General features: G+C 38.0%; 1 protein-coding gene across 1 annotated transcript in view; it reads right to left on the bottom strand.

The window, feature by feature from the left end:
- ENTREP2 (endosomal transmembrane epsin interactor 2) overlaps positions 1-12,071 on the bottom strand; it is a 153,601-nt gene that overhangs the window by 8,657 nt on the left and 132,873 nt on the right. The window contains exons 6-9 of the mRNA XM_075160260.1: positions 11,884-12,044; positions 11,133-11,268; positions 4,255-4,330; positions 869-1,456 (exon numbers count right to left, since the gene is read on the bottom strand). Of these exons, the coding sequence (XP_075016361.1) occupies positions 869-1,456; positions 4,255-4,330; positions 11,133-11,268; positions 11,884-12,044 (961 nt within the window). The remainder of the gene's footprint in view (positions 1-868; positions 1,457-4,254; positions 4,331-11,132; positions 11,269-11,883; positions 12,045-12,071) is intronic.

Here is a 12,071-nt window from a genome sequence, read left to right as displayed (position 1 = left end):
ACTGCACAATCTCACATCTTATATTTTACAATGACATATTACAAAGCTTTTAACCTTTACTTTCAAACCACTTCTCCAGGTTACCCCTCTGAATCTCTCTAAACAGCTTACATCCTTTTGTAAAACCTGCACTTTTCAAACGGTTTAGACAGTTCTACATTCCTGCTATTATTTGATCAAGCCATTCTCTACTAAATCAAACATTTCTTTTCCACTAACAAGCATATTTTTGTGAAGATACACTGTTCAGCTTACGTCTCCTCTCTTCTTCCCTACTTGTCTCAAAGGAGATTCATATCAGAAGATGCTTATCCACGACAGCCAAAAGCTTTCCTTTTCATTTATCATCTTGTCATGTGCGTCAGCTTTCATTTCTTTGTCCTTTAAAACTTTTCACCGTACAGTCCAACTTGCCACCCCACAGTCACACGGACTGCCTCTGACATGCACCAATACTGTCAACATCAGTGTCACCTTCAGGAAACACAACCTGCTGTATTACAAGCATGACAGCTCAGTTAATCATCTCCTAAATAGACCCCAGCTACCATTCAACTTCTTAAGTTTAGCTTCTCAATAGAACAGTAATAGAGAAGTGGAAGCATCTACCTAAGAGATGGTTTTCTGAGCACTGCAGAAAGGCTGGTGCAATTTAGAAAAGCCAAAATTAATTTCACTCTGTCACTTTTCCCATTTCCATTCTTCTTAAAAATTTTCAAATCTAGAAAATGCATAGAACTAAAGCCTTCACACATAGGTCAACCCTCATTGGAACATTTCATATAATTTCCAGCAGCACCAATTGCTGCATAAATCACATACTGCTCATTTGTTCCATGCTCCGTCAGCCTTGTGGTAGTACACCTACCTTCTGTATAAGACGAACATGATACAGGGTCACTAGTTGATCGGACTATATTTGAAATTCGGTATTTTGTAATGTGATGCTGCTGGACAGCGCTCTCGTGGCCGCTTGCATATGATGAAGTATTTGTGGGCCCAAAACAGGGAGAGGTCTGGGAAGGGACAGGAGGCTGGCTAAAGACCGCGCAGCAGATTTTCTTTTGCTTCAAAGGCGGCGTGGCATTGCTCTCTTGAGCAGAACTCTGCAGTTCACTTTCTGAGGGGCTGAAATTCTCTGAGGAGCAGTCCAAGGACCTGCCGTGGGCACAGTTCTTTTCTTGTCCTTGAGACCTGTCTGTAGAGGCTCGGCTGTGGGAACTGTCATCCTCGTCAGGAAAACCCTCTGAGCAAGTTCTGTGGAACCTGCAGCGGGTGCTGTAATCCAGAGTGCTGCAGCTCTGGTCCGTAGCCCCTTTGGGGGTTGTACCGTAGGGAGAAAGATCTGCAGAATGGAGAGATCCTTGAACTTCCAGCGAACAAAGATCTTCAGAGGAGCAGCTAAGGTCTGGGATATCAACAGCCTCAGAGACCAAAGAGGTGCTCTCAACACAAACTGCAAAACAAGAGATTCAGAGAGAAATAAAGACTTCTTGCCTCTCTCCCATTCCCGCCCCGGGCCCTGTTTTCAATATACTGATTTAAATTCAGTAATTGGCAAGTACACCAATAATTACTCAAAAGCTTTCAGATGACAGAATGCCAAAGTGAAAAAGACTGAAGTCATTTACTTATTTCTAGTGTCCTTCAGCAAACATAATTTGTGCTGTCCTCAAGTATTTTCTTCAACTAGTAAGCGTACTTGAGCACTGACACCAAAGTATTATCTGTAACTACATTTGGACAGGAACAGCTCTTTCACTACTGGTTTCTCTGGTAAACAGTGAGAGATTGCCTGTGGTAGAAAAAGTAAAACTTTACACAAATGCTGAAAAAACATGGCTCTGATCACTCTTAAACCTATCACTACTGTCAATATTAGCTTTGCACCTAACACTTTCTAATAATCATCATTTCCCTGAAGCATGTATCGAAGTTCTTTACGAATGAGAATTCACCATCGTATAACATCTCTGGCACACAAAATATGTGACACACACACTTCATATAGAAGCTAAACATTCTATGCAAGGTTACATCATCTTTGAAGGCCTTTGTATTAAAAATTGAGATTGTTATCATTTCCCCTGTCATGTCTACAAATGTATGTTATGGATGAAAATGGTCACTGGTATGAAAATAAATATTTGCCTCTGCATTACTCCCAAAGTCATGACAAAAATAAAGAAAATAAAACTAGATAATCCAGTCTCCAGGCTCCAGTAACACAGACAACACTTTTCCCATATCAGACTGGAATTCCTTAAAGTCCTACATCTAAAATCAAAATATTTACAAAATACAATCATATAATTCTATTCATCTCAGCAGCCTCTGATGCCCTTTTTTGCATAACAGCTGTTGCTAACCATATTGGTAAGTGTATTTTAACTGTTTTGTTCAGGAATAGAAAAATGGGATCTTTTAGTGAATTGGAGAACGTTTGTTAAGTGCTCCCATGTTTTGGAGTCTAGGAAGCAGAAAGCTTTCTACAGTACACGGAAATTAACTATCAAAATGAAAATCAAATATTCATGAGGTTGGATTTTATGAAGGACATTTTCTTCTTACATAAAATGAATCACAACAACTATTTTCTTTTGGGGCTTCCAAGAAATAAATTTGTAACACTTAAAAGGCAATCATAAGATTGCCAAAAAGGATGGAATAATCAATATGGAAATACATCTATACATCTACATTATGCTAAAAATGCATAATATGCACCGCTTATTATGTGTTAGGTGCAAAGCTGCATTGGTTTATTGGACCATTTATATTTGTGATGAGTCCTCAAACATTTTTTACCTGTTTAGATGATTCTTTGCAACATATTCCGTTAACTGAGGCTTTGAAATACCTATAAAGTTTGTATGGATAAATGAAAGCATCCAGTTTGTGCCTGTCTTCAGAGCACAGATCTTCATTGTCCAAACTCTCTCTGGTTTGATTCGATTTAATTGATAACTAGAGTGTGGTCGTTTGTACCATTTGCTACCTGGACTCAAGGGCCTTAAGCTGTATTTACAGCTTCTTACTATTCTACTCTTCCACTGGCATGGCTTTTCTGGTAATACAGACAGCAGGAGGAGGGGCCTGAAGCAGATGAGAAGCAATCGCTGTTCAAAAGACATGGAATGGTGACACCTGACTGATTTTACACGAAGAAAACACGCCCGAGGACCTTCCTAGTTCCCTTTCATGTGCACACAGCACAATACGTAATGTCAAAACCCTGGCTGGAGAGCTGGTCCACTGCTTCCCAATAGTCAAAACACTAGCAACTGGCCTTAAAATTCAGACTTTCGTATGTGGATGTGAAGTCCAAATGCACTTACGAACTTCGGGAACTAGCTGTGTAGACACGGCCCTTGTTAACAGCAGCACTTAAAAACTAGTCACCATCAGCTGTCACGCTCCATTGCAGTTATCAAACACCAGGGTTTTAAAAAAAAATTAATATTTAGCGGTAGTTAAAGGTGACCACTGGTGGTTCTGGAAACTGAAATCCTTCTTCACAGAACAGATAGTCTGTGTAGGAACAGATGCTCCTCACTTATCTGTTAGGCTGTCAGTCCCGTTCTGGATGCTAGGTGAGAGAGGACTGTTTCTGCCACCACCTCTCTGCCCGTAAGTGTACTAACTGAGAACACCTGCTAGTCTATTCATTAATATGATATGAATATGATCTGGATGAAGTATTTAATGGAAGTTTTATTAAAATAATTATTACATACAAACTGCTCAACATCTCATGATCCACTGAGGCTGTAATGTTTAAAAAGCCCTCCAAATCAGCAGGCATGGTAAGGAGACCTATCCTAGTGACTTTTAAACTTTAAACAAACGGACTCTGTGCTGCTACTCATCTACTGGCATTCACAACATCTACACTTCAGGCAGCAAGCTTCCTATTCAGGCTTCTGGAAGCCTGCAGGAAACTACTATATGGAGAAGGCATGTGGACTATCAGGAAGGCACCCATGGTTGCTGACAATGAGAAACAAACTGCCAGTTATGTGCATGACTTCAACGAAAAATGAAGTTGCCATATCTGCCTCAAAGGGCTTGATAGACCATGCTTTGCTGAGCAAAACTCTCCTCTGCATTTCCAGCCACATCAGTTTATGACTGTGAAAAGGTTCTTCTTGCCATGAACAATCTGAAAGCAAATCCTTCCTTCTCCATTGGGAAGGGCAGAAGAGAAGGAAAAGTCCACTCAAAAATCCTAGATGAACACAATGCCATGATTACCTTGTGTGCTGAAGTCCAGGGTCATGTTCCTCTCACCCACGCTTGATTCGGATACTTGCTGATCAGTGCCAGTGACCTAAACGAAAGTTGTTTAATGAAACAGCACATTAATCTGCAATTTACCAAAACGAAGTATAGCACTGATGAGCTTAAGAACACACCTGCCAATGTGAAATAACTATCAAATAAGCTGCTATTCAGATTGAAATCTATTTAAAGATACAGTATTTTACAATGTCTTTGGGTCAGGAACAAATGCAGGGCAAATGAACGTGCTTAAAGCAATTTCTCATTTTTCCAGAATCTACAAGCTAAATGCGTCTTGAATTCACAGGCAGCTGGGACTGCAGGCCCACATTACAAAACTTACTGTCTCCAACGCTTAACACTAATGGTTTTATTACAAACAATCTCTTTTTCTACAGTCTGCATTTTTCCATCTTATACTTTTTTCCCACCACATTATATCACCCTAAAATAGGATAGAGAACAACAGAAACCATAAAAACAAGCACAAGAGCAGTATTTTCCTTTGGTTATTTGCTGAGATGTTAACACCTGATGTATTTTTAAGTCCTATAACATCATTGCCACCCAACGTGGCCGACGCAGGGTGCTCTCCAGCCTTTCAGAGATTGCTGAAGGGAGATACTACTAGGACTCAGCTTTTTTCTGAAAGGATGGATCTAAGTGGGTAACTTCCCTTCACTTTTGAGAACCTTGAACAAAACACAGGAGCAGTCCCTGCTGGAAAGACTTGATCCATAAACACCTGAAATTTAGGAAATCTTCTTTCTACTGATTTTAATAGACTTTGGATTGGACCTTGTTGCCAATCTCACTAGATTTTTAGCAGTTCTTTGGGATCATGATTATTAAAAAAATGGTTCCAATAAGTAGCTGCTAACAATAAATGAGAAAAATATAAAAAGAAAAGTCGAAGGGAATGCGATTGATACCATCTTTAGCAGAAAGCATCATATCTGGTTCTGTCTGTAGTAAAAGCTTATGACAGTTGGTGACAGAGTCTAGAAATAACCATCAGTCACCTCTGTGAAAACCTTTTTGTCAAGAGCTTAATTTGTACCTGGCCTTCTAAAAAATTGAATGTGACACTATTACTCTGAAGCTATTAAGGAAAGAGCTTCCAGTGCACATGCCAGTGTAGATTAAAGCACACATACATATGCATAACTTACTGTGCTCACTAATTATTTTTTTTTTAATATCTATCTATCTATCCATAGCTTACTATGACCAAGAGATCAGGAAACCTTTTCTGATAAAAATTTAGTTTTTAGAAGTGATTTTAAGTCTAAGGGTTAGCAAATACAACTCTAAACAAAGAACAGTACCAGAAATACTTTAACTCAGCAATAGATGAATAGAGGACTGGGAAGCAAAGGTGAAATCACTCATATTTTTAAACAATTTGCTTGGAAATTTCTTAAAGGATCTTTCTTTATTGAAGCAGAACATCACATCTGTGTTAAAAAAAAAATCAGTGGTGTCACTCTAAGTTGCAGACCATTCCTGGGAATGAGCTGTGGAACTGCTGGGAACTGACTGGAAGAGAAGTGTTCTCAAATGCTCTTTGTTGCTGGAGAAAATTCAATCACACTAACTACATTTTGGAAGAAATAACATAATGTTTTAAGGGTGTTTGTTTCTTTTTAAAAATCCAGGGGTTCTTTTTAAATCTAGGTGGTCTCACAAATTCTTAATCATTGACAGGAAAATATCTGCTGAATATTTGTGCCGAAACATTTATTGACCTTCTACATTCTCCCAGTCACCTGGCAGCTGTAGTGACAGTGTCTAGTCATTGTCTAGTACCTATAAAATGGCCTAATGCCTATAAAATGAATTACATGCAAGGCTGAGGTTTTGGCAAACCTGTACTAATGAAAAAGAACCATCTTTGGTTCTTTGGTAGCTTTGATCTAGTACATTTAAAATAATAACGTTATTATACACCATATAAAGAAAACTTAAGGCTTGTGAAAAAAGCTGGCTTAGCAATTCTTGAAATCAAAATATTGCATCTCTCAAAAAAACCCCACTATTTTACAGGCAGAAGAAATACATACATTATCTTTACATACCTTAGTTTCCTATTACACAAACATTTCTAGATTACAACAGTTCAATCTTCATGTCCTTTTTTTTTTATTCTCTGCTTAGTTTGCCAAAGGGAACAATTATAGCGTTGACAGAATGACGGAATAAGACAACTAAGCTCGTTTGACACAGGCCACAGAGCAGCTAACGGTACTCTGCTTTGACATCTTGTTGAAACAGAGCTTGCACAGAACACACCATGGACCAAGGTGTATTCCAACATGGGTGGGAGACAAACTATTTTACCTTGCGGTTAGGTGTTATTATTGAGAGTCCTTCAGCTCACCTAGGGGAAGGACTCAAGTTTTACGCAGGGAAACTACAGAGGGGAACTGTTCTCAGCGCTCTCCTCCATGCACTGAGATTTGTGTCAGCCTTTCACATCCTTTCGAATTTAGAGGGACACAGAAGCTCATCCACCGCACATCACATCCCTTCTCAGGCTCTGCCTCAATCTCAGAGGCTCCTACAGAGGCTGAAAACCTTGCAGCAACATACCTAAAGACATGGGGCTGCATAAACAACATTCTTAGAGGTGACTCATTACTATGTGAATCAAAGGACCTCTCAGCTTAACTTCTGGATGCTTGCTTGTACGCTGCAGACTATGTTATATTATAGTTTTCTCTAATTACAACTGCTGGAACTTAGGGAAAAAAAAAACAAACCCACAAAAAAAACAACGAAGCCCGCAGCCAAACAGCAACAATATGACAAATAGATGGAACAAATTTACACACACACAAATTGCTTCTTGAGACCAAATGGAAGACTGAATATTTCCCTCTATATAAACTCTGCCACATACAGAAAAGGACTCATCATCTTTAAAGTTTATCTCTTAAGGCCCTCATTGATAACTAGCATCCTTAATAGTGGGAAAATGAGATATTTCAAGACTTCGGGCAGAAGAATTCAGGGATATAATTTGAATTTGGTTTCTTCTCTTACTTTTTTCAGTATTTAGCCATAATTTGCAAAACATAAGCCACTTAAACTTATCTGATCAATGTGTTAATTTTTCCTTTTCCTTCCCTTGTCTTTCTCCATTCACAAGAATAATTACTGAATGTATTTCATATGCATTTGGAATTGATTAACCTTCTTGCCTGGGGGAAAGAGAACCATGGTTTTAATTGTAGGAGGTAACACTGACAATTTTTAGGCAGGTCAGAGTTTTGGTTCACACAGGGATGGCATGTGGTTTCATACAGGTTCCTGCACAGCCTAGGGTAACAAAACCTTACTGACTTGCACATCCTCAGACATAAAGCTGGTAAAGACTGTCACTAAGCTACCAACAGGAAAAGGAAAGAAAAACCATGCTCTTAACAAGCCTGCACAGCCTACAGGTTAGTAAACCTTATAGAACAGTCACTGGTATAATTCACCCAGAACCCTGATCTGTTTGTTCTTTCTATATCCTAGCCAATAGATTTTCTATATCCTAGTCAATACTTTGCATGGAAAACATTGTGAAAAACACTTTTTTTCATAGTCATAAAATGGGAATTCCTAATCAGTACAGATGACAACAGCAATTTTTACTTAGATGCAACTACTTAAATTAGCACTGACATTTGTTGTCCATTAAATGCATTTTATAAATGTCTACTAAAATCACTTTTTGCTGATACCTTTGCCAGTGATTCTGTAAGCAGCCTCAAAACCACTCATTCGCAACACATATTGAGTCTAATGTGATACAATTTAATAAAATTCTAAGGACCTCAATCCATTTAAAAACAAACAAACAAAACCTATTGCTTGATGCTCAGTAAGAGGTTTTACAATTACGACATTATTACATACTGGTTTCCAGAAGCACTTCTGTAGTTAAAGCTCTGCCATGATTTCCATTGCAAAGTCTGCCTTTGAGGGATTTATAAATCTAGTTATTTCAGTTCATACTGCACATAGCTTGGTGCATATTACATGGGAGCATTTGCATCATGTAAGAATTTAGGACTCCATTTTGTTCCTCTTATAGACCTAAAACTGTCTTAGGCTTTGGCTCCATTCCTCCATTTACATATCGACTGGGACACTGACTGTAAAAAAAAAAAAACATTAGGGCTTTTGTTGTCAAGAAAAGTGGCTACGCAGGCGCTGTGTAGGCTTTAGTACTTCACTTCTGATACTCAGCACTGATGTTATTTTGCTCCTACAAGCTCTCTTAACCAGCAACTCCTAGTTGCATATATAAACTCACTCCTAGTAAGAAACTATATAATTACCACATTTAGAAATTAAAAATCACCACTCGTGTTCACTTGTGAGTAGAACAAACACTTCTGGAAGCCAGGTGGCCAGAGATGAACAGGCAAGGCACTGACACTGACCCCAGCTGCCAAAAAATAACAGTCAATACATCTACTTATTAAAGCTCATGCTCTTCTTGCAAGAGCATGATTTTGCTGCTTTAAATTATGTCTTGTTAAATTATACTTTTGTTATATGCTGGTGCTATTGTGATGCTGGATGTCAATGCTCATGCGAAGTGTAATCCCAATTACAAGAGTGCTCAAAGTGATTTTGTGTTTAAGTATAGACACTTTTCTAAACCTTACGTGGTAGTACCTACGAATTCTTATCACAGATATGATCCTTCTCTTTCCCCCCACACCATGCATAATTCATATTGCTTTTGCCAATTTTATTTTTTTAATCCCTGAAAAATATCAACTCCTTCAGGGCTTGCAGGTTCCTCTGAGTTACTGTAAAGGAAGAAGGATGCAACTTGGATAAAAAATATTTTAGAAAGGAGATGGCCTTGGAAACTCCAATTTTGCTGTTCAGAAAAGAACTTCAGTCACAAGCAGTTTATACCGATTCATTTTATTATAGCCAAATAAATCAAAGGTAGTGCAATGTTTGGCCTGTTTATTGTGGCAGGTGGTGGAAGGTATGATACAACACAAGGATTAGAAGAGTTGTCGGAAGCTGCTTTGTCAGTCATAGAAGCTGCAAAGTTAGTCAGCTTCTTGTAGTTTTTTAATTGCATTTTTGTCGGGGACTGTGCATCTCAACGTCTTTTTTTTCCTCAGACACTTGTCTTATTATTGTCTTAACGATCTTCTTATGTATAATAGTAAAAATTTATACAGTTTCTTTAGTTTTATGGCTGTGGTTGTAGTTTCCCCCAACGTGAAAAACAATCACTACCAAACTTTTCAATGTTATATTTTGGGGAAATGCAAAGTACGTGGGTGCAATTTGGCAACCTGAACACACATATTTCCACTATGTGCTATTAAGAACTGATAACCAATATCTAGAATGTTTGACTCCTTGAGTTTTTGCTGAAGCCTGCAAGAAATTACAGTTTCTAAAAGCAATTTTACATATTTTCCCATTTGTGACAGCTGATTCAATTATCACAAATTGCTTCAAGCAAAACTTTGCTCAAATTAGCTTTGGCTGTACATGCAGATATATTATAATTCTAGTATCAGTTGAGTTGACACTGTATAGTAAAAAAAAAGGCAAAAAGTGTAATGTAAATATTTGTCTGAAGTATACTGGATCGTTTCTCAAAGTTCAGAATAAAGGTGTTAGCAGTCTCAGGAGTAACTGTTTCTGCCATGTAACAGCAGAAGCTATTAAAAGCTGTAACAGCCAGAAGTATAAGCAATAGATAGAGAACTACTCATTGCTATTTCATAGGAAGAACACGTCCCTATCCTTTTATCATTCAAATCTTTGCTCCATATGGTTTCCTATCAGCTAATCTAACACTGAGGCAGGAATCAGTTTCTAGCACTTTGGTGCCTGATAGGAGCCTCCTTACGGCGGCTGTATCTTACAACTACTAAAGCATAAATTTGGCACTGAGCTCAAGGCATCCTGTCAAGACTAGCGCGTACCATTATAAGAACCTATACTATTACCAGATGCTCCCAGTACTTGTCAAGAACATGATCTGAAATCTGACATAAGTGGAGGACTGCAAATGTGTATTTTTAACTTTGTTAATCTGAGGTTATTTACAGAGATTTTTGTTAGGAATTTTCAAGTACATGTTCTACCTACACACAGAGTTTAAAATGGGAATTCATAATTATCTTGGCTCAGATCAATGCAGAGCAAAACTGAATGTCCCATGAGCTCTATGCTATATACACACATACACAAACATACAGAAGCTATTATCATTACGTGCCACGAGACACACAGTTATCTTTTTCCTTATTAAACCTACACTGTTGTACTGAGCTCCAACTAAAAGCAGTATATTAAAGTGAGGCAAATCCACTATCATCAGTAGTTGGAATAAAAAATACTTTATAGTTGTAGGGGTTTTTAAGAAAATAAACCTGCTTCCTAATTCCTTATTACCTATAGAAATTAAGAAATGTAATCTCATTTTAAAACACCATTATCCTTTTCAAATAAGGAAAAACACTGTGCTTCGGTGATTCCAATCGATTCTTCTAGGTTTTTGTTATGGACAGTCCAGTATCATACTACTTTTTTAACGGATGATAACAGCTGAAAAATTACTACTTGCATAAGCATTTGCCCAACCATGCACAAGAACATAAGGAGAATGCATGTTAAGTAAAATTTGTTAGTTAAACCCTTTTAAAAGGAATGGTCTGAAAAATGCGTTTAAAGAATATAAGTATTTTCTAATGGTTGTTCCCCCAAAGTACAATTAACTCCTAAATTATTTTAGATCATTAAATTTATCTAAAATTGTTTTGCATCATGAAAATTTGAAGACTATGTAAAGAATTTCCTTTGGCTTTCCTTACCTGACTGGCAGGCGTCTCTCCAATCACTGCCTCATAAGGAGGGGGCAGCTCAGTGGGGTACAGCATTCCCGGGCTGTTAATGGTTACTTCATATAAAGCACTGAATGGGGAATGAGGAAAGTCCAAATGAAGACCTCTGTTTGAAAACACAAACAAGCAAACTTAATTATTTAGAAATTGCGTTGGATTTATTGGGTAAAATATTACCTATGCCACAGTGACGTGGAGCATTTTCTGAATTCAAAGCCAATATACAAAGAATTATATTGAAGAAATTTATTAGACAACCAAAAGGAAGCCCTCATTCACCGGGTAGCTTTAAAAATTGTATTTCATTTTCGATGCCACCCATTTCTACCAGTTTGTTTTGCAGTCTGATATCTTTCACTACTCCACAATAATACACATTAACTGCAATGATTTCCTTAGAAAATTAAATCTCATGTTCAATTTCAAGTGTAAAATGTTAACACCTGTGAAAGGATTACCTATAAGCTGATCTCTGCTTTAAGTTCAGATACTGTTATCCTTGTCTTAGCTAAATTCAATCACTTCTCTATTACAGCAGTGCTTTAACACAAATATTTCCAAGTGCATCCTAACAAGTTTGCAAAAAATGTACGTACTCTCTCTGGAAAAAGAAACGGCTAATATAAGTGAAGGACATTACTTGGCTCCGTATTCTTTGAAAGAGTTTCATAGTCTGTAGCTCAGAAGAGCGATGACTGTAACTACAGGGAAGAAGAATCACCTCTGCGCCTCTATCACTGGTGTGCAGGTATATTCTGGTGGGTAGTAGGGCGGAGGTGGTATTGGCGGTATGAACTCATCAAAATCCAAGGTTTGGTGCAGGATAGTTCCATGTGGAGTCATGCAGTCAGGATTGGTAGAATGCGGCCTCTGTGGCAGAAACTGAAAATGAACAGGTCAAGTTCCTTC

This window comes from Calonectris borealis, chromosome 11, assembly GCF_964195595.1.
Source record: "Calonectris borealis chromosome 11, bCalBor7.hap1.2, whole genome shotgun sequence".
In the NCBI taxonomy this organism is placed as follows: Eukaryota; Metazoa; Chordata; class Aves; order Procellariiformes; family Procellariidae; genus Calonectris; species Calonectris borealis.
The sequence above is the reverse complement of the archived record's forward strand: the minus strand, read 5'-3'. Positions and strand labels throughout refer to the sequence as shown.